The sequence below is a fragment of the Callithrix jacchus genome, chromosome 15 (assembly GCF_049354715.1).
Source record: "Callithrix jacchus isolate 240 chromosome 15, calJac240_pri, whole genome shotgun sequence".
In the NCBI taxonomy this organism is placed as follows: Eukaryota; Metazoa; Chordata; class Mammalia; order Primates; family Cebidae; genus Callithrix; species Callithrix jacchus.
Window position 1 is genome coordinate 92,772,177 of NC_133516.1, and position 23,423 is coordinate 92,795,599.

The following is a 23,423-nucleotide window of genomic DNA, read 5'->3' on the forward strand; positions in this document are numbered from 1 at the left end:
TGAGCTAAATGAACATGTCCTAACCCAATGCAAAGAAAGTAAGAACTTTGAAAAATCGTTTGACAAAATGCTAATGAGAATAAACAGCTTAGAGAGGAATATAAGTGAATTGATGGAGCTGAAAAACACAACACAAGAACTTCACAAAGCATGCACAAGTTTAAATAGCCGAATTGACCAAGCAGAAAAAAGGATATCGAAGGAGGTTGAAGAAAGGACGTCGAAGATCAACTCAATGAAATAAAACAAGAAGGCAAGATTAGAGAAAGAAGAGTAAAAAGAAATGAACAAAGCCTCCAAGAAATATGGGACTATGTGAAAAGACCTAATCTACGTTTGATAGGTGTACCTGAATGAGACGGAGAGAATAAATCCAAGCTGCAAAATATTCTTCAGGGTACTATCCAGGAAAACTTCCCCAACCTAGCAAGGCAGGCACCATTCAAGTCCAGGAAATACAGAGACTACCACAAAGATATTTCTCAAGAAGAGCAACCCTAAGACACATAATCGTCAAATTCACCAGGGTTGAAATGAAGGAGAAAATGCTAAGGGCAGCCAGAGAGAAACGTTGGGTTACACACAAAGGGAAGCCCATCAGACTCACAGCAGATCTCTCGGCAGAAACCCTACAAGCCAGAAGACAGTGGAAGCCAATATTCAACATCCTTAAAGAAAAGAACTTTCAAAGTAGAATTTCATATCCACCCAAACTAAGTGAAGGAGAAATAAAATCCTTTATGAAAGAGCAATTACTCAGAGATTTCATCATCACCAGGCCTGCTTTAGAAGAACTCCTGAAAGAAGTACTAAACATAAAAAGAAACAACCAGTACCAGCCACTCCAAAAATATACAAAATGGTAAAGAGCATCACCAGAATAAAGAAACTGCATCAACTAACAGGCAAAACATCCAGCTAGCATCAAAATGGCAGGATCAAATTCACACATAACAATATTAACCCTAAATGTAAATGGGCTAAATGCTGCAATCAAAAGACACAGACTGACAAATTGGATAAAAACCAAAACCCATCAGTGTGCTGTATCCAGGAAACCATCTCACATGCAAGGATACACATAGGCTCAAAATAAAGGGATGGAGAAAGATTTACCAAGCAAATAGAGAGCAAAAAAAAAGCAGGAGTTGCAATTCTTGTCTCTGATAAAATAGACTTTAAAGCAACAAAGATCAAAAGAGACAAAGATGGACATTACAAAAAGGTAAAAGGATCGATACAGCAAGAAGAGCTAACGATCCTAAATATATACATACCTAATACAGGAGCACCCAGATACATAAAGCAAGTTCTTAATGACTTACAAAGAGACTTAGACTCCCACACAATGATAGTGGGAGACTTTAATACCCCATTGTCAATATTAGACAGATCAACCAGACAGAAAATTAACAAATTATCCAGGACTTGAACTCAGACCTGGAACAAGCAAACCTGATAGACATTTACAAAACTCTCCACCCCAAATCCACAGAATATACATTCTTCTCAGCACTACATCAGACCTACTTTAAAACTGACCACATAATCAGAAGTAAATCACTCTTCAGCGAATGCAAAAGAAAAGAAATCATAACAAACTGTCTCTCAGACCGCAGTGCAATCAAGTTAGGACTCAGGATTCAGAAACTAACTCAGAACCACATAGCTTCATGGAAACTGAACAACTGGCTCTTGAATGTTGACTGAATAAACAATGAAATGAAGGCAGATATAAAGATGCTCTTTGAAACCAATGAAAATGAAGACACAACACACCAGAATCTTTGGGACACATTGAAAGCAGTGTCCAGAGGGAAATTTATAGGAATAAATGCCCACATGAGAAGCAAGGAAAGATCTAAAATTGACACCCTATCATCAAAATTGAAAGAGCTAGAGAAGCAAGATCAAAAAAACTCAAAACCTAGCAGAGGACAAGAAATAACTAAGATCAGAGCAGAACTGATGGGAGACAGAGATACAAAAAAACCTCCCAAAAAAATCAATAAATCCAGGAGCTGGTTTTTTGAAAAGATCAACAAAACAGACAGACCATTAGCCAGATTAATAAAAAAGAAAAGAGAGAATAATCAAATAGACACAAGAAAAAACGATAAAGGGGATATCACCACAGATTCCACCAAAATACAAACCACCATCAGATATTATTACAAACGACTCTATGCCCATAAACTAGTAAATCTGGAAGAAACTGATAAATTCCTGAACCCTTGCACCCTCCCATGCTTAAACCAGGAAGAAGCTGAAACTCTGAATAGACCAATAACAAGGGCTGAAGTTGAGGCAGCAATTCATAGCCTACCAACCAAAAAAAGCCCAGGTTCAGATGGGTTCACAGCTGAATTCTCCCAGACATACAAAGAAGAGCTGGTACCATTCCTTCTAAAACTATTCCAAACAATCCAAAAAGAGGGAATCCTTCCCAAATCATTTTATGAGACCAACATCATCCTGATACCAAAACCCGACAGAGACGCAACAAGAAAAGAAAACTTCAGGCCAATATCCACAATGAACATAGATGCAAAAATCTTCAATAAAATACTGGTAAACAGATTGCAACAGCACATCAAAAAGCTTATCCACCATGATCAAGTAGGCTTCATCCCGGAGATGCAAGGCTGGTTCAACATATGCAATTCCATAAACGTAATTCACCACAGAAACAGAACCAAAGACAAAAACTACATGATAATCTCAATAGATGCAGAAAAAGCCTTTGAAAAACAGTCCTTTATGCTAAAAACTCTCAATAAACTAAGTATTGATGGAAAGTATCTCAAAATAATAAAAGCTATTTATGACAAACCCATAGCCAATATCATACTGAATGGGCAAAAACTGGAAGCATTCCCTTTGAAATGCACTAGACAAGGATGCCCTCTCTCACCACTCCTATTCAATATAGTATTGGAAGTCCTACCCAGAGCAATCAGGCAAGAAAAATAAAGAGTTTTCAATTAGGAAAGGAGGAAGTCAAATTGTCTTTATTTGCAGACGACATGATTGTATATCTACAAGACCCCATCATCTCAGCCCAAAATCTCCTGAAACTGATAAGCAACTTCAGCAAAGTCTCAGGATACAAAATCAATGTGCAAAAATCACAAGCATTCCTATACACCAATAACAGACTTAAAGAGAGCCAAATCAAGAACAAACTGCCATTCACAATTACTACAAAGAGAATAAAATACCTATGAATACAACTAACAAAGGATGTAAAGGACCTCTTCAGGGAGAACTACAAAACACTGCTCAACAAAATAAGAGAGGACACCAACAGATGCAGAAACATTCCATGTTCATGGTTAGGAAAAATTAGTATCGTGAAAATGGCCAAACTGCCCAAAGTAATTTACAGAGTGAACACTATCCCCATCAAGCTACAATGTCCTTCTTCACAGAACTGGAGAAAAACACCTTAAACTTCAAATGGAACCAAAAGAGAGCCCACATAGCCAAGTCAATTCTAAACAAAACGACAAAGCTGGAGGCATCACACTACCTGACTTCAAACTATACTACAAGGCTACAATAATCAAAACAGCATGGTACTTGTAGGAAAACAGAGATATAGACCAATGGAACAGAACAGAGGCCTCAGAAGCAACACCACACATCTACAACCATCTGATCTTTGACAAACCTGACAAAAACAAGCAATGGGGAAAGAATTCCCTATTTAATAACTGGTGTTGGGAAAATGGCTAACCATGTGCAGAAAGCAGAAACTGGACCACTGCCTGACACCTTACACTAAAATTAACTCCAAATAGATTAAAGACTTAAACATAAGAACTAACACCATAAAAACCCTAGAAGAAAATCTAGGCAAAACCATTCAGGACATAGGCATAGGCAAGGACTTCATGGCTAAAACACCAAAAGCATTGGCAACAAAAGCCAAAATAGACAAATGGGACCTAATGAAACTCCACAGCTTCTGCACAGCAGAAGAAACAGTTATTAGAGTAAATCGGCAACCAACAGAATGGGAAAAAATTTCTGCAGTTTACCCATCTGACAAAGGGCTGATATCCAGAATTTACAAAGAACTCAAACAGATTTACAAGAAAAAAATGGCAGGGTGTGGTGGCTCACACCTGTAATCCAAGCACTTTGGAGGCCAAGGCAGGCAGATCACCTGAGGTTGGGACTTCAAGACCAGCCTGATCAACATGGTGAAACCCCGTCTTAAATTTAAAAAAAAAAAAAAATGAAACAAACAAACAAGCCCATTCAAAAGTGGGCAAAAGATATAAACAGACACTTTACAAAAGAAGACCTATAGGAGGCCAACAACATATGAAAAAATGCTCATCATCACTGGTCATTAGAGAGACGCAAATCAAAACTACATTGAGATACTATCTCACGCCAGTTAGAATGGTGATCATTAAAAAATCTAGAGGCAGCAGATGCTGGAGAGGATGTGGAGAAATAGGAACACTTTTACACTATTGGTGGGAGTGTAAATTAGTTCAACCCTTGTGGAAGACAGTGTGGTGATTCCTAAAGGACCTAGAAATAGAAATTCCATTTGCTGGAATCCATCCAGCAATCCCATTACTGGGTATATATCCAAATAATTATAAATCATTCTATTATAAAGACACATGCACACAAATGTTCACTGCAGCATTGTTTACAATAGCAAAGGCCTGGAACCAACCCAAATGCCCAGAGATGATAGACTGGACAGGGAAAATGTGGCACATATACACCATGGAGTACTATACAACCATCAAAAACAATGAGTTTGTGTCATTTGAAGGGACAGGATGAACCTGGAAACCATCATTCTCAGCAAACTGACACCAGAACAGAAAATCAAACACCACATGTTCTCACTCATAGGTGGGTGTTGAACAATGAGAACACATGGACACAGGGCATTATACATTGGGGTCTGTGGGGGGGAAATAGGGGAGGGACAGTGTGGGGTGGGGAGTTGGGGAGGGATAACATGGGGAGAAATGCCAGATGTAGGTGACGGGGAGGAAGGCAGCAAACCACTCCCATGTATGTACCTATGCAATAATCTTCCATGTTCTTCACATGTACCCCAGAACCTAAAATGCAATAAAATATGTATTTTAAAAAATTAAATGATGTTCCATATGCCCGTTCTGAAAAAAAAATTAAATGATGTAAGCTTATAACTTAATAAACTATATCTAAAGCAAAGGTTAAAAAAAATTAGTGACAGTACTTGTCACAGTGTTAATAGCATAGCAGCAGACATTAAACAATTCCGAAAGCTAGAATATATGATGGAATCTGATAAACATCATATGAGAGGCACAAATACCAATAAAAGTGAAGAAACAGGTGTAAATTTGAGTTAATTAAGGAAATGGTTCTTGGAAAGGCACAACTGAACTGGGCTTGTGCTGGGCATGGTGGTTCATGCTTACAATCTCAGCACTTTGAGAGGCTGAGGTGGGAGGATCGCTTGAGGCAAAGAGTTCAAGACAAGCCTGGGTAACACAGTGAGAACCCATCTATACAGAAACTATATTTAAAAAAAAAAAAAAAAAAAGCCAGTCTTCTGCTATAGTTCATCTGGAAAATAGATAAAAAATAAATATATAAATAAATACAAATAGCCAAGCATAGTAGTGCATACCTATAGACCCGGCCACTCAGGAGGCTGAGGTGGGAGGATAGCTTGAGCCCAGGAGTTCAGGATGCAGCGAGCTATGATCGTCCCACTGCACTCCAGCCTGAGCAACAGAGCAAGACCCCACTGCAAAAAAAAAAAAAAAACTGGGCTTTGAAGAATAAATAAGGTTTAGATCAGCAGAAATGAGGGAAGCCAGGCACAACCCAAGGGTGAGTTACCAATACAATCACACATAAACTAGGATGAAACAGCCCACATCAGTCAGACTCATAAATTAATGAAAACCCAAATGAAAGTTATTCATCAGGAAGGCATTACACCAGAATTCTAGTCTGGATCTTTGGAGCTACTCAGTCTTATTCATAATGTATCCTCTGTGTTCACACACCCCCTTAATCTACTTTTCAATCCTCTGCCTTCCATCATCAGGCCTAGGAATCACCACCAAGATGTCAATCGCTATCGCCTATCACCTTCCTATTATCTCACTTCAAATAATTCAATTCTACCCTCTCATCTACATCTTCTCCATCTCTTCCTTAGTCCACTAAATTCTTTTCCTAAGTCAATACAGCTTCCTTAAATTTTAGATATTTTCCTTGAACTTCTCCTCCACGTTAGGTTAACTGAATGTCAGCTTTTTAGTAACTATACTACTTTGTTAAAACTCTCCCACTTGTAAAATAGAAGTAGAGGTTAACAATCCCCATTGTTTCCTGTGGGGAGGGGAGAAAAAAAAAAAAATCTCCTTCCTCACCATATTCTAACTTTATTGCAATAATTCCTCCTCTAAAATTACTATAAATAGGATACATTCCCAGCAGTGGGCTCACATCTGTAAACCCAGCACTCTGGGAGGCCAAGGCAGGGAGTTCACAAGGTCAAGAGATCGAGACCATACTGGCTAACATGGTAAAAACCCCATTTCTACTAAAAATACAAAAAAATTAGCCAGGCATGGTGGCATGCACCTGTAATCCCAGCTACCCGGGAGTCTGAGGCAGAAGAATCACCTGAACTTGGGAGGCGGGGGTTGCAGTGAGCTGAGATGGCACCATTGCACTCCAGTTTGCACAACAAAAGCAAAACTCCATCCCAAAAAAAAAAAATGAAAATGAAATTAGTTGTATGTAATTTAAGACCTTCCTCACTCTTTGATTTGCAGTAGCTTTAAACAAGTTTTAAATAATAAAAGAAAACAGAAAAAAAAGGCCTTTCTCACTCTATACTATTTCTGTGGGCATTTCCATTCATTCCAATGACTTCAACTAAGATCTCTGCAAATAATGCAGCTTTATCATAACTAATTGTAAGTTCTCATCTTGAGCCTCAATTATCGTTCATTACACGTCCAAGGCAAAGCAGACATCACCTGGACCTACTAAAACATTTAAGAAAGGTATACCATCAGGGACTCTAGTGCCTGAAGATGAAACTGGGGAAGGAAACACACACACAAAAAGTAAAGGGGTCCAAAGTGGCTCCTGCCGGAGGTCATGGTGCTCGCAAAGGCAAGGTGATCAGTTCAAGGCTAACCTGAGCAACCTCATAAGCTCAAACTGTTTGGCAAAAAAAAAAAAGTAAAAACAAAAAATAAATAAATAAATAAATAAGAAACTGGGGAAGAAGGAGAGTTTCAAAAGCAAGCACATTTGATAAACTCTGCATGCTCATTCTCTTGGAGAGGTACAATGTATAGCAGCACATCAAAGGCTCTGAAAAATTCTTGCAGTGAAGAAAATTTTCTAACCACAATTATCACATTTATTTGTCCATGGAACCTTTTTTAAGTAAGTCCAATTAATGTCCTGTAGCAGTAAACAAAGTTAAAACTATAGATTATGTAATTAGAGACCACATATTGAATTCTAACGCTGTTTCTTACTAGCTACTACTAATCTTTATCCTGCCACTAAATCCCACTTTTCTCTTCTGCAAGTGAAAAACAATTACAAGGCTTTTGTAAATATTGAGGTTTGTAAAGTTCACAATGCCTAGTGCCTAAGTACTTAAAGAACATATGTATCCTTCCCCTCCCCCAATGATGCCCGCCAAATGTCAGTCTGATCAGTCCTATATCATTAACTACAAATGAGAAGACACAGGTCTCCAAGAATGTTGCCTGAAGCAATCAGCTGCAAATGCTTTCAAATTTACCTGAAGTTTCCTGTTTTGATTCAAAAATTCATTTGAAAATTACAGTCTATGGTTCTAACATAGTTGTGTTATATTTTTGTTGTTAATCACTTTTAATGGTCATTCTCCCTTGCTCCCACACTCTTTATTATTTCATTCAACTTCAGTGAACCTGTCTCGGATGCCAGTCATTTTTTAAAATGTATGACCATAATATACTGCTTTTGGTATATTATAGTTATCAGTTATGCGAGTTACAAATACATGTATTTAGTTTACACCAGCTGGAATTGGGTTTCTGCTACTTGCAATTGGAAAAGTTCTGAGCAATAATACACTGCGAACATTTTACAGTTCTTTCTTGTTTAGGAGAAGGTTTAGGGCAGACTAATGTAGTCTCACAGAAAAAACTTCAAATTTTGTATTTTATTTTCTCTCTACTGCTACCCACCTTCCTTCTACCTCTTCTTCCTGTTTTATTAATCAAACTCTTCTGTGTACTTAGGAAACTTTGATGACTATAAATGTCACTTCATGGCCGGGTGCAGTGGCTCAGGCCTGTAATTCCAGCACTTTGGGAGGCCAAGGCAGGTGTATCACCCAGGGTCAAGAGTCTGAGACTAGCCTGGCCAACATGGTGAAACCCCATCTCTACTAAAAATACAAAAATTAATCAAGTGTCATGACGGATGCCTGTAATCCCAGCTACTTGGGAGGCTGAGGCAGGAGAATCACTTGAACCTGGAAGTAGGAGGTTGCAGTGAGCAGAGATCATGCCACTGTGCTCCAGTCTGGGCAACAGAGCAAGACTCCATCTAAAAAAAAAAAAAAAAAAAGTCACTTCACTTGGGTTCCAGTTAGCAATAACTTCCAATGAAATGGCAACTGCATGCATACAACCATTACACAGAATCAACCAACGGATCATGTTTTATTTCTGAGAATTTATATCCGGAAGTTAAACATACACTATTAAGAAAAGCATAAGAGGCAGTGAAGACCTAAAATCTAAATTATAAAATTTAAAAAAAAAAACAAGAACAAAAGGAAAAGCAGAAGCGTACTTAAAAATTAATTTGTGCACATCTTAAATCCAGAGGCATACTGGGGAAAACAGCCAGGTAACATTAGAACTGAGAATGGATTTGATGATACCTGCCTTTTCAGAAAGGGCAGCTCCAAAAGAGAGATCATGAGAAAAAGAAAACAAAACAAGAAATAAACAGAGATATAACTAACATAAATGTCAATGTCTTTTAAGGATTAAAAGCTTTATTATCAAAATTCACTCCTCACGACTACTGACATCAAGTTACTGTGCTACATAAATAAATCTAAGTGTAATCAGATCAAGGGGATGTGACTTGAAGTCCGAGGCAAACATCTCGCCTTGCCTCCCCAAAAATGTATTAAACCTAGATCAAATGCATTTCTTTAATTGTGCATCTTAAACGAAGATATGACTATACCTGAAGTTCTGTGTTAGGAAGCACGCAAAAGACACCAGCTAAGCATCGTGCATTCCTAAAGTGTCCATTTTACTTAGAGGTTTGGTGGGGGATGGAGATCATTAAACACTCATCAGCTGGAGGCATATACATACATATATGTATATAAATATACACGTATATCATTTATACATGTGCTTTCAAAGGAAAAAACTGTTATCTCCAGAATACACACCAAAAACATCGATAATATTGGTTGCCTATGAAAAGGGATTTCATGTTTTTAACTGCTTCAAGCAGTGTCCCCAGCGATCCAGAATCACTCTCCTTTGCAGTGAAGGCTGAAAGAAGTTTGAGACGCACTGCCGCAGGGCACTCCTAAATGAAACTGGAATTGTTAACACTGTCTCTGCAGAAATCAACGGCACCGTGAGAAACAGAAAAATGAAATGAAATAATTGATTCATTGGGTGTTAGCTTGTGTACTGCACTGTAAGCAGGAGAGTCCTCACCCTCTCCCCCTCCCATCCATAGGACTTAACACAAGGACTTGAGGACCCCTTAATGGATGAAATGTTTGACAAAAACTTGTCGACTGGGAGGAGCTCTACCTCACGTCTTTTTAACTCGACTTTCTTGTTTCCAAGGCGTTGTACACAAAACTGAAGGTAACCATTTAAAACAAAATAAAGTAATTTCCAAAACAAAAATATGCTGAAAATAAAAACACAACGAAAGCACGGCTTCGAATCCTTTGTTCGACTTTCCAATCACTTTGGGAAGACGCAGAGGAGGCTGGAAAAGAAAAAGGCTATTAGGCGGGCCTGTGGAGCAGAACGAGACCCGGCGGGGCATCGGTCAAAGAAAAGGCGTCCCGTCCCGTTCGCGAGCCCCACCTGTCCTTCACCAGCAGCAGCTAGAGGCCGAGGGAAAGGGGAGGGAGAGGGGAAGGGACGCAAAGTCGAGAATCAAAGGAAGAGAGGAAAGTGGGGTCAGGCGCCGAGAAGCCGAAATGAAACTGGAACATTGGTGGAATTACGAGGAAGGCGTGGCAGAGAGTGGCAAGCCAACCGGGAAGATCCGTGGGCCGATGAGACTCAAGGAGGGGGTCCACGGGAGGAGGGAAAAAAATGAAAGGGGTTTTGAGGTGAAGAGCGGCCTAGGCTTCGATGACAGCTCGGACCTGGTCTTCGACTCGAGGGGCGGGGGCGACCCAGGAGGCTTCCTTTGTGCTCGCCCCCTCCTCTCCCCGCCCCCGCCCCCGCCCTCGCCCTCGCCCTCGCCCTCGCCCTCGCGGCTCCGGGCCGCAACCCCAGCGGCCGCCTGCGCCTCCCGTTCGCCCGGGGTAGGAGACGATATGCTCAACCCTCCTCCGACCCTTTCTCACCGGATGAAGATGGCCGTCGCCCGAGCTTCCTCTTCTCCATCTTTTCCTGCTGCTGAAATCTCAGTTGCAGGCGCTGTCACCTCAAGACCCCTACGGCTTGGAGGAGGGAGGGGGAGGGGAAAGGGAAAAAAATAAAAGCCTGTAAAGTGCGAAACGCGCCTGCGCCAGGGCCGTCGCCAGCCCTTTGACCGGTAATCAGCCGCTCCTCCCACCTTCAACCGGAAATCACTTTCTGGGACTTTCTCTGTGGGCCGCTTCATCCAGCGTTTTTTCAGTGGCGTTTATTTCATGATCTGAGCCCCTCTGGGGATGGGAACCACCTGGGTGCGCGAATTTAGCTTTGTTGACTTGAAAGATTAGATTGACAAAAATTAAAAGGGGAAAACAGGAACTCCTACCGGTTCGCTGGATCTCGCGAGGTGGCCAAATAACTATGAAAACAACAGGTTCGCGTTTGCAGTATTGCGTTCCTCACAGACTCTTAACACATTTGTCACCAAGGTGCTTCCTCTAACTCAGAAACAAAAAGATTTTAAGATGGCAAAGTCACCTAATAAAAGCCTAGCTATTCGTTTAGCATTTGGAGCAGAAATAAGTCAGCTGACGAGGAAAAACAGGATTTCTTTTTAAAATTCAAACTCATCATTTTTAAAGTTCCTTAAAATTAAAGCTTGATTTTTCAATAACTTAAATGCTGAGATGACAAAGTCGGACTCTATAAACTGGAATTCGTTCAATTAACATTTATCACCATACTTAAGGGACTAAGCTAGTCCTCGGTGAGCTCCACGCCCGGTGCTATTAGCCTGTTTAGCCATAATGGTACATATCTGAATAATTTTTAAATCAACGTGTAAGATTTCATGACGATTTAATCACAAGTTTAACAAAATTCAGCACAGTGCTCTAAGGAGGAAAAATGTTTCTGGCATGTTCCAAGACCGAAGGGAATCTAGAAATAGGATGGGAGATGGGGGTATAAAAGGGCTGGCTTGGGAATCAAACCGTAACAGTCAATAAAGGGATCAGCCCAACTCACTTGTCCACTAGAGCAGTCAAGCCTTTATTTATAATGTGGTCAGTGCCCAGGTAGAGGTAAGGCCCCAGGTGTTGTGGGGTATTGGGCTTAGGGAAGTGTTTTACATGGCAGGAATGACTGCAAGGCAGAAATACTTTATGGCTTGCTGGGATTGAAGTTCAGCAAGGATATTTATTTGGTTAATTTCTGTTTAATAAAAACATTGCTTACTGAAAAATAATTGAATTTTCAGTTTCCTCACAAATCAACTTTTTTAACTAAAGAACTTAACCCAGGGGTTTGATACCAGCCTGGGCGATATAGTGAGACCTCCTCGCTACAAAAAAATTTAAAACTAGCTAAGCTTGGTGGCGCATGCCTGTAGTATCTTCTAAAAATGAGTTACTTTTCATTTAGGTTTCTCTTAGACATGTGCACTCCATGCATTAACAAACTTCTTTGTTTTTCTCTTGTTACAAGGGTTCATCCCAACTAAGAATTCAGATTAAGGAAAAAATTATTTTTCCTCCTCTATGCTATCTTATTCTAATCCATTCTTTGGGAAATTAAGCATAATAATATTTCGATTCTTTCCCTCTTTATTTTTGAATTATGTTGAATTTGCTTGAGAGAGATGGTTTATCTTGATTTGCAAAAGACAAAGTATATATAGATAAATTGATGTGTGGGATATTCTCTAAGAATAATTCATAAACCTTTGACATTTATTAAATTTAGAAGTATAGAAGAAACCTCTAATTTTTCAAAGCCTTGTGTTCATCTTATGTGTCAATATATTGCTAGAGGACTTTTGAAGTGTGCTTTCTTTGGCAAAAAATTGTAAAATTCTAACAATATTTAAGTGCCTACTGTGCACCAGACAATATTCCAAGAACTAGAGATAGAGGAGTGAACAAAACCAAGTCCCTGTTCCTGCTATCATGGCACTGACATTCTAATGGAGAGAAGTAGACAATAAGCAAATACATGTCAGTTGGAAATAAGTGCTTAAAAAAAAAGAAAGGGAGAGAGTTGCTCTTGCAGATGGACTGCTCAAAGAGAATCACTCTGATGAGATAAAGAGTGGGCAGAAACTTTAAAGTAAAAGCCCTGTAGATATCTATAAAGGGAAAGAATATTCTAGGTTGTGGCCACGGCATAAGCGAATACCCTTAAAACAGGAGCTTCTCCACAAATTGATGGCAAAGTAGATCAGGTGTGACTACGGTGAAGTAAGCCTTTGGTAGGAAATGACACCTGAGAAGGAGCAAAGACCCAGCTCACGTAACTGGATGAGTAAGCCAGTGAGAGAGTGGAAGCAAATGACACTGGAGAGCCAAGGACCAGGTGAGACCTTGTAGGCCATGGTAAGAACTTAATTTTTATTCTGAGTGAAAAGGGAGACCATTGAGAATTTTAGTAAGCCTGTGCATCTAGACTGTGAACTTCACAGGTCTCAGTTCGCTCCAACCCCCTTTAGGTTAAGCAGGATAGCAAGAGTGGGCTGGAGCTGGGTATTTCCCTCACCCGAAGTCAGTTAGGCTCTGATAAAACCCCAGCAGGTTAGCCTCTGATTAAATAGTTTCTCCTTAGGGCAGACCTTGTTAAGAAGAACAAAACGCTCTGACGTATTTCAAAATGGTTCCTTTTCCCCACCCACTGCTAGAAGCATGAATAGTCACCGTGAGGACCTGTGAGAGCTCCAGGAGCCTACAAAAAACTGGGGAGTGGAGAAGAGGGGATGGCTAAGTCTCTCTGACTTGTCCACACTGAGCTGGTACCGGTTCCATTGGAGGTGTGAGTAGCTAGTTTCTGCTCTGGTAAGTTGTGATTCTCTACATTCACCTGCATTCCGTCCCTCCAATTTTGGCTTACTTCTTCTATGGATCTTATGAAGATCTAGCTTTTTACTTGTTGTTAGGACTGAGTAGCAACTTCCAGGATTTTTTCATGCCAGTCTGGCAACAAGAAGTCAACAAACATCACCACTGAAAAGTTTAAACAGGGTTGTGACATCCCATTAAGATTGTTTCACCATGACCTCAATTGTAAAACGTTGTTAGATTTTTGAAGCACAGATTTTTGTCATGCATTGCATCCATTTGCAAGGCCTTTTTTTTTTAAAGGATGTTTAAGTTTGTCCGTTATTTACACTTTAGAAAAAGTAAATTAATTACTTAATAACATCTGAGAGAGAGTCTGGACATGGTGACTCACACCTGTAGACCCAGCACTTTGGAAGGCCAAGGCAGGAGGCTCACTTGAGCCCAGGAGTTTCAGACCAGCCTAGTCAACATAGTGAGATCCAGTCTCTAAAAAAAAAAAAAAAATTTTTTTTTTAATTAGCCAGGCATGGTGGCATCTGCCTGTAGTCCTAGCTACTTGGAAGGCTGAGGTGGGAGGATTCCTTGAGATCAGAAGGTCAAGGCTACAGTGAGCTGTGATCACACCATCACACACCATCCTGGGTGACAGAGTCAGACTCTGTTTCTCAAAAATAACACCTGAGATCAGCAAAAACTGGAAACATTTTTAATGGAAAGGGAAGGAATAGAGAGCAGTATGGCTAGGTGCTTTTGGACAACCAAAAACCTTGATAAAGTAGCTGTTGGGTTAGAGGGGTCAGAGAAGAAGATTCACAAAGTGAGAAAAGAGTTAAGAAATCCTGGACCAGCTTATTGAACGGGGGGGGGGAATTTTAATTTAAAAATTAAAAAAGATTTAAGACATCCAAGCAAGCAGCACTTTAATTTTGCCTTAGGCCTAATAGCAACTTGAGTTGCACTGGAAATCATTTTGAGTGCTACTTATTGGAAGTGGGTTGTAGGTTGCCAGTGTCACTGTTAGGAAATTAAGAAGGGCGGGGCATGGTGGCTCACGCCTGTAATCCCAGCACTTTAGGAGGCCAAGGCAGGTGGATCACAAGGTCAGGAGTTCGAGACCAGCCTGGCCAACATGGTGAAACCCCGTCTCTACTAAAAATACAGGAAAAAAAAAAATTAAGAAGGGAGAATGTTAACATATTTGTTAAGAATTTGCATTTGAGAGTCAGCCTGATACCCAATCATTCCTTTAATAGGTTTTTTGTTTTTGTTTTTGAGACAGAGTCTCACTTTGTCACCAGGCACCAGGCTGGAGTGCAGTGTTGCAACCTCGGCTTACTGCAACCTCCGCCTCCCGGTTCAAGCAATTCTCCTGCCTCAGCCTCCCAAGTAGCTGGGACAACAGGCGTGCCCCACCATGCCCAGCTAGTTTTTTTGTATTTTTAGTAGAGACAGGGTTTCACCATGTTGGCCAGGATGGTCTCGATCTCTTGACCTCGTGATCCACCGCCTTGGCCTCCCAAAGTGCTGGAATTACAGGCGTGAGCCACCACACCCGGCCCCTTTAATAGTTTTTTAGTTTTAGGGCAAGCCACTTAACCTTTCAAAGCCTATTTTCCCCTTTAAGCTCTACTTACAGCAACTACATTTCTGAGTTAACTTTTCATCCAGCCTATTTTTTTTTTTTCTCATATATCAGAATAACTGTATCTTCTAGTATTCATTGAATCCATCATAATCTTCATTGGCTGATTCACATTTCACTCCCACTTCTATCTTCTGCCATTCATTTAACAGCAAAAGTTATTAAATATCTTCTGTCAAAATAAATGAACGCCAACCAAATGAGAAAAGCCTGTTTATTCTGAGCCTGCTGTAGCAAGGGAGTGCACCACTATCACTTGCATTTTGGCAGAGACTCAAGGCAGGTGGAAGAGTGGGAGAGCTTTCTAGTGGGGAAAAAGAAGACTTCACATTTGTCCTGATTACAAGTTGTCATGGGGAAGCTGTGGGTGGGCTAACTAGAAATGGGGACATCTTATGTGATTGTTTAGGGGTGCATATTTGGCTCTCTCTGGTTGATCCCAAGTTGGAAATAGGGACAAAATTAGGAAAGCTGTCAGTTATTAATGAAGTTCTCGCCATTTGGAGCCAATTGTTATTACTGCTTAGTTTCCTGGATTGTCACTAGCAATAGAAATCTGGTTTCCTGCCAGTCTGACTTATACCAGACTGACTTCCTGTGTTGTTTATTGTAAATGAGGGGTTGGCTTCCTGGGCAGGTTGGTGCAGGTTGTGTTTCAAAAAATCATTTTTTGACCATCATTTACATATGGTCTCTCCTTTGTCCTTTCATATATTCTGTCTCTCACTACTCTGTATCATTCACAATTATTTCAAATTAATATCTTTACCATAGTTTGAAGGTTAATGTCTTTCTGACATGCTTAATTTAGCATCATGTGCCATTGGAAGAATTTGGGAGGCTGAAATTTTGATTTTACTTTTTCTAGCACTGATAAACTATTACTCTTTTAACTTTCAGTGGTTACCAATGACACAGGAGCTGAGCTTCCAAAAATTTATTGAACAATCTGACTTACTAGGAGAACTTAAATATGACTTCAATGAAAAAGCTGAATTCAGACACACCGAGACTCAAAGACCTTTTGTCTTTAACCATTATGGAAATGTCTTTGAGAAAAATAGCAAGCGGTACCAGGACCTTGGCCATTTGCTTGAACAATACATTTATGAGCTTTTGGAGAAAGTGTGCAAATTAGGAAAAGTTTATATCCCACCTGAGGCTGATGAAGAAGAACAAAGAAGCTTCTTTTTCATGAGCGAGAAAGCATTAACAAACCAGCATTCTGCTCTTCTTGTCCTTCTTCAAGACCAGGGGGTCTTTCGAGCTGGTCAGTGGAGTCAGCAGGCAATAATACATCATGGTCTCCAACATGGAAGTCAGATACCATGTATTCAAATGGCATTGCAGGCACATTATGATGTAATTGTGCTAAACCCCAATGATAATTTTGTGGAACTAAAGATGGAAAAAGAGTGGAAAGGCCTTTTAACACAAAATATTGAGTCGTCTTCTCTAAAAATTGTTCAAGGTGGGAGCTTTTTCTCTCTCCAGCGTCCCAAATGTATTCCAAAAAGATGCAGCAACACCCCTGAAGAACACATGGCTTACATATGGGATTACTTCATTTCAAAGACTGAAGGCAAGGACATTGCCTTCATTGTACACGGTTATGGAGGCTTGGTTTTTATGGACTTGCTTGTTCGTAGAAGGTGGGAAGTGATGAGCAAAGTATATGCTGTTGCACTTATTGACTCTGAACATCATGTAGGACACCAGCTGGGAAGTGATGTACAGTTACTAGCATGGATAAAGCACCACTGCCGTGAATGGGTGACAAGTCCTAAGCCTTTGGATAAACCTGCAGCTACTGTTTTCAAAAGGGAATTTCCTATGGTTTCTGCTGGTACAGAAAACTACAGCTTAGCCCCTTCCTCTAGCCTTCAGTCAATTTTTAAGTACTTTAAAAAAGCTTTAAAAGCCAAAACAACTATTAATTTCTCTAGAATGCCAATAATGACTAGAAGTTCCACAAAAAGAAAAAAAAGTGCTTAAACTACTTTTGTCTTCTAAGATTTTTTTTTTTTTTTTTTGGTCCTCCTGCAACTTTGCTAATAAAGATTCTGGAGAAAACAAAAAAACACTGTCAACTCACACACAATATGATGTTCTGGCTTGAGGTTTGATTTGTCACTTTTCATTACGTTTTGTTTTTATGAGGCAGGGTCTCACTTTGCTGCCCAGGGTAGTCTGGAAATCTGGCCCCAAGTGAACCTCCCACTTCAGCCTCCCAAAGTGTTGGGCTCATAGGCATTAGCCACTGCACATGGCCAGGTCTGTTGCTTGATTTGATTTTCTTTTTCTTTCTTTCTTTTTTTTTTTTTTTTTTTTTTTTTTTTGAGGAGGGGTCTCACTCTATCAGCCACGTTGGAATGCAGTGGCACAATCTCAGCTCACTGCAACCTCTGCCTCCTGGGTTCAAGCAGTTCTCCTGCCTCAGCCTCCCGAGTAGCTAGGACTGCAGGCATACACTACCACGCCCGGTAATTTTTGTATTTTCAGTAGAGACAGGGTTTCACCATGTTGGCCAGGTTGGTCTAGAATGTCTGACCTCAGATGATCCACCTGCCTCAGCCTCCCAAAGTGCTAGGATTACCGGTGTGAGCTGCTGCACCTGGTCATTTTGTTGTTTTTTTGAAAAGTGAACATATTCTCTTTTGTAGCCTACTGATGAACTGGGAATTCAGTGCCATCATTAATGTTTTGCAGTATTTGTTAAGTGTGAAGATCTTTCTTTTGACAAATTATGGTTTAATACAACGACAAAATGGCAATTGATAAAAAATATTGTCAATCTTTGATTTCTATAATACCATAATAAAATTACAAGTGAATGTAAAAATTAAACATAATAAACAAACTACATTCTTTGTATATGTTTTTTGTTAAAATTTGTTGTACTTCTTATTCACAAGGTCTGAAGGAAAAAAAATTTAATTTCTTGGTGTTGTGTGTGTGTTCACTCATATCTTCAACTAATATCTGAGTGTTTACTATGTGACAGTCAAGACTAGGTGTTTGGGACACAGTAGAAACAGCGATTACATTGCCTTCCTCTTTACAGAGTTTACAATGGCCGAGAAATTACAAATGTGAAGAGTGTTAAAAAGTAAAGAAGCCAGGTGGAGTGGCTCACATCTATAATCCTAGCATTATGGGAGGCTGAGGCGGGTAGATCACCTGAGGTCAGGAGTTCAAGACCAGCCTGGCCAACATGGTGGAACCCCATCTCTACTAAAAATACAAAAATTAGCAGAGCATGGTAGCTAGCGCTTGTAATCTCACCTACTTGGGAGGCTGAGGCAGGAGAATCACTTGAATCCCAGAGGCTGAGGTTGTGCCACTCCACTCCAGCCTGGGCAACAAGAATGAAACTCTGTCTCCAAAACAAAAAAGAAGTGGTGTGATGGAATATCTAGCATGAGAGCTAAACAGCCTTGGGATTCAGGGAATATTTCCCTAAGAAAATGTTGCTTAGTTTGAAGAGCAATAGTAGTTGTCTAGGAGAACAAAGTCACTGGCAAATAAACAGCCTATGCAAAGGCATTCAGGCAGAAGAAGGCTAGCTCAGCTACAGCTAAAAGATTGAGAAGGAATCATGTGTTCAGAAACAAATGATTTATGACACATTGATATAATTTGGATTTGGATATTTGTTCCCACCCACATCTCATGTTGAATTATAATCCCCAATGCTGGATGTGAGGCCCAGTAGTGTTTGGGTCATGGGGGTAGATCCCTCATGGCTTGGTGCTGTCTTCACAATAGTGAGTTCTAGTGAGACCTGGTCATTTGAAAGTGTGTGACACATTCCCCACCCTCTCTCTCTTGTTACTGGTCTGCCACATGAGAGTCCTACTCCCCTTCACCTTCTGCCATGAGTAAAACTCCCTGCGGCCTTTTCAGAAACCAAGCAGATACCAGTTCCAAGTTGCCTGTATAGCCTGCAAAACCATGAACCAATTAAACCCCTTTCCTTTTTTTTCTTTTTTTTAAAAAAATAAGATGGGGTGTCACCATGTTGGTCAGGCTGGACTTGAACTCCCGACCTCAGGTGATCCACCCACCTTGGCCTCCAAAGTGCTTGAATTACAGGCATGAGCCACCATGCCCGGCCCCCTTTTCTTTATAAATTACCCAGTCTCAGGTATTTCTTTATAGCAATGCAAGAACACCCTAACACAGAAAATCGGTACCAAGGAGAAAGGTGTTGCTATAAAGATACCTGAAAATGTGGACGCAGCTTTGGAACTGGGTAATGGGCGGAGGTTGGAACAGTTTGGAGGGCTCGGAAGAAGTCAAGAAAATGAGGAAAATCTTGTAATTTCCTAGAGAGTGGTTAAATGGTTGGTACCAAAATGCTGATAGTGATATGGACAGTGAAGACCAGGTTGACGAGGTCTTAGATGGAAATGTCAAACTTAGGAACTGGAGCAAAGTTCACACATGTTATGCCTTAGCAAAGAACTTGGCTGCATTGTGCTATTTCCCTAGGTTCTGTGAAAGTTTGAACGTGAGAGTGATGATTTAGGTATCTGGCAGAAAAAATTTCTACACAGCAAAGCATTCAAAATGTGACCTGGCAGCTGGGAGCGGTGGTTCACGCCTATAATCCCAGCACTTTGGGAGTCGAGGTGGGTGGATCACCTGAGGTCAGCAGTTCCAGACCAGACTGACCAACACAGTGAAACCCCATCTTTACTAAAATTACAAAAAGTTAGCTGGGTGTGGTGGCACGCACCTGTAATCCCAGCTACTCAGGAGGCTGAGGCAGGAGAATCACTTGAACCTGGGAGGCAGAGGTTGCAGTGAGCCAAGATCATGCCATTGTACTCCAGCTTGGGCAACAAGAGTGAGACTCCATGTTGGAAAAAAAAAAAAAAGAAGAAGTGGCCTGGCTACTCCTAACAGCCTACATTCAAATGTGGGAGCAAAGAAATAACTCAAATTTAGAATTTACATTTAAGCAGGAAGCAGAGCATAAATGTTTGGAAAATTATTAACCTGCCCATGTGGTAGAGAAAGAAAAGGCTTTTTCAGGAGAGGAATTCAAGTGAGCTGTGGAGTAACCATTTGCTGGAGGTATTTGCATAACCTAAAGGGAACTAAGTGCTAATATCCAAGACAGTGGGGGAAAGTCCTTGAGGACATTTCAGAGACATTTGAGGCAGCCCATTCCATTAGAGGCACAGAGGCTTAGGAAGAAAGAATGGGGTGAGATCCCTGTGCAGCCCTGGACGCTGCTTTCCACATCCCACCTACTCAAGCTCTAGCCAGGACTCAAAGGGGCCCAGATACAGCTCAGGCCACAGCTCCAGAGGGTGCAAGCCATAAGCGCTGGTGGCTTCTACATGATGTTAAGCCCATAGGTGCACAGAGTACAAGAGTTGAGGCTTGACAGCCTCTGCCTGGATTTCAGAGAATATATGAAAATGCCTGGGTGGCTAGGCATGGTGGCTCACATCTGTAATCCTAGTACTTTGGGAAGCCAAGGTAGGTGGATCACTTGAGCCTAGGAGTTCAAGACCAGCCTGGTCAACATGGCAAAACCCCATCTCTACAAACAATATAAAAATTAGCCAGGCATGGTAGCACATGCCTGTAGTCCCAGCCACTGAGGAGGCTGAGATGGGAAGATTGGCTGAGCCTGGGAGTTTGAGGCCACAGTGAGCCCTGATCATGCCACTGCACTCCAGCCTGGGCAACAGAGTGAGACCCTGTCTCAAAAAATGAGTGTCCAGACAGAAGCCTACTGTAGGGGCAGAGCCCTCACAGAGAACCTTTCCTAGGACAGTATCAAGGGGAAATGTGGGGTTGGAAGCCCAACACAGAGCTTACACTGGGGTACTATCTAGTGATACTGTGAGAAGAGGACCACTGTCCTCCAGACCCCAGAGTAGTAGAGCCACTGGTAGCTTGCACCCTGTACCTAGAAAAGCCACTGGCTCTCCACAACCTGTGAGAACAGCTGTGGGGGCTAGATCCTGCAAAGCCACAGGAGTGGAGCTACCCAAGGCCTTGGGATCCCACCCCTTATACCGGTGTGTCCTAGATGTGGGACATGAAGTCAAAGGAGATCATTTTTGGAGCTCTAAAATTTACTGACTGCCCTGCTAGGTTTTAAGCTTATATGAGGCCTGTAGCCCCTTTCTTTTGGCTGATTTCTCCCTTTTCGAACAGGGATGTTTATCCAATGCCTATACCTCTGTTGTATCTTGGAAGTAACTAACTTGTTTTTTATTTTATAGTTCACACATGGAAGGAACTTGCTTTGCCTCAGATGAGATTCTGGACTTTTGAGTTAATGCTGGAATGAGTGGGAGACTGCTAGAAAGGCATGATTGTATTTTGCAAAGCGAGGTGGACATTAGATTTTGGGCCAGGGGCAGAATGATAAAGTTCAGTTATTTGTCCCTGCCCAAATTTAAGGTTGAATTGTAATCCCCAATGCTGGTGGTGGGACTCGGTGAGAGGTATTTAGGTCATGGGGGCAGATTCCTCATGGCTTGGTGCAGTCTTCATGAAGTGAGTTTTCAAAAAATCTGGTCATTGAAGAGTACGTGGCACCTCTCCTTACCTTGCTTGTTCCTGCTCTTACCATGTAGGATGCCTGTTCCCCCCTCATCTTTTTCCATGATTGTAAGCTTCCTGAGGCCTCCCCAGAAGTAGATGCTGATGTTAGGCTTCCTGTACAGCCTGTAGAACTGTGAGCCAATTAAACTTTTTTTATATATATTACCCAGTCGTGGGTATTTCTTAATAGCAATGCAAGAATGACCTAATATACTTGTTAAAGACAGTAAGGAAGGCCTTATACAAGAAGTACTGCTTCTTGTAGTGGGGAATTTGCAGTAGGAGAGAAAGATCAGGCTCAACTCTGAATACAAGGACTAGTGGGGATTTAAAGCCAAGGAGCAGGATGGGGTCAGTGGTTGGAAAATTACTAAAAGAAAATATCAGGGTTATGTGATGGTTAATACTGATTGTCAACTTGATTGGATTGAAAGATACAAGATATTGACCTCAGGTATGTCTATGTGAGTGTTACCAAAAGAGATTAACATTGGAGTCAGTGGGTTGGGGAAGACAGATCCACTCATCTTCTGGTGGGCACAATCTAACCAGCTTCCAGAGAATATAAAGCAGGCAGAAAAACGTGAAAAAAGAGAGATGGCTCTACCTCCTAGCCTACATCTTTCTCCCATGCTGGATGCTTTCTGCCCTCCAATGTCGGACTCTAAGTTCTTCAGTTTTGGGACTCGGACTGGTTCTCCTTGCTCCTCAGCTCACGGACAGCCTATTGCGGGACCTTGTGATCATGTAAATTAATACTTACAAAACTCCCCAACATATATACACATATACGTATACACACATCCTATTAGTTCTGTCCCTCTAAGAGAACCCTTAGCCTAATACAGGCTAGGAGGGATTCTTGCTAAGGCAGGCCAGAGTGATAAGATATCATACATGGAGGGTGAGGAATTTGACCAGATGTCAAAAGTTTCCAGATATCCAGGGTGGGGATTTTTACTAAAATGACTAAAGAGCGTTCTTTTTTTTTTTTTTTTTCCTCTTTTTGAGACTGAGGAAGTCTCAAAACTTCCATGGGTTTCATTCTCACCCATGCTGGAGTGCAGTGGTACAATTATGGCTCACTGCAGCCTCAACCTCCCAAGCCTCAAGTGACTTTCATACCTCAGTCTTTTGAGTGACTGGGACTACAGGCAAGTGCCACCAAAACCTCACTATTTTTAAAATTTTTGGTAGAGATGAGGTCTTGCTATGATGCCCAGGCTGCTCACAAACTCCTGGGCTCAAGCAATTCTCCTACCTTGGCTCTCAAAGTGCTGGGATTACAGGCATGAGCCACTGTACCCAGCCCAAAGAGGATTCTTGCTAAAACTGGACTAAGCAGACTAACTGAAACTAAGGTTGCTGCAGGAGTTATTGCGGTTTTTGCCATTTCAATGGCAAAAAATAAAATAAAATAGCTCAACTCAGATGCTGGTTATAAGATTATATTGCTTTGAGGTGCTACAGACTAAATATTTGTGTCTCCTTCTCTCCCTACCAACAAAATTCATATGTTGAAACCTAATTTTTAATATGATAGTATCTGGAGGTAAAGTATGATTAGGGGAGCTAATTAGTTCACAAGGCCTCCACCCTCATGAATGGGGGTTAGAATCCTTATAAAAGAGGGCCCAGAGAGTTGTCTTGCCCCATCTGCCATTTGAAGACACAGTGAAGAGATGGCTATCTATGAACAAGGAAGTGGACCCTCACCAGACATTTGCTGGTACCCTGATC

The 23,423-nt window shown here is 41.1% G+C and overlaps 2 protein-coding genes across 22 annotated transcripts in view; one reads left to right on the forward strand and one right to left on the reverse strand.

Moving 5' to 3' along the window:
• Positions 1–10,730, reverse strand: part of SENP7 (SUMO specific peptidase 7) — a 221,804-nt gene extending 211,074 nt beyond the window's left edge. For 13 of the 19 annotated variants that reach the window (XM_078352245.1, XM_078352240.1, XM_078352244.1 and 10 more), the window contains exon 1: positions 10,625–10,730. In XM_078352245.1, the coding sequence (XP_078208371.1) occupies positions 10,625–10,664 (40 nt within the window). In that variant the 5' untranslated portion in view covers positions 10,665–10,730. Of the gene's footprint in view, positions 1–5,057; positions 5,100–8,240; positions 8,605–10,624 lie in introns of all 19 variants that reach the window. The other 6 variants (XM_078352241.1, XM_078352237.1, XM_078352236.1 and 3 more) reach the window with 2 other exon arrangements.
• A 2,120-nt stretch (positions 10,731–12,850) lies between these two features.
• Positions 12,851–17,219, forward strand: LOC100414710 (putative protein ARB2BP). Of its 3 annotated transcripts, none has more exons than XR_013527700.1 (2): positions 12,851–12,989; positions 13,309–13,437. XR_013527700.1 is itself a non-coding variant. In XM_017964695.4 (2 exons), the coding sequence occupies exon 2, from the start codon at positions 16,020–16,022 to the stop codon at positions 17,103–17,105; it is 1,086 nt and encodes a 361-aa protein (XP_017820184.2). In that variant the 5' UTR covers positions 12,851–12,989; positions 16,011–16,019; the 3' UTR covers positions 17,106–17,219. The 3 variants fall into 3 exon arrangements, 2 of the variants coding, with proteins under 2 accessions (XP_017820184.2, XP_035130168.1); XM_017964695.4 differs by lacking the exon at positions 13,309–13,437 and adding an exon at positions 16,011–17,219; XM_035274277.3 differs by lacking the exon at positions 12,851–12,989 and adding an exon at positions 16,011–17,219 and having other exon boundaries at positions 13,326–13,462.
• The last annotated feature ends 6,204 nt before the right edge of the window (positions 17,220–23,423 follow it).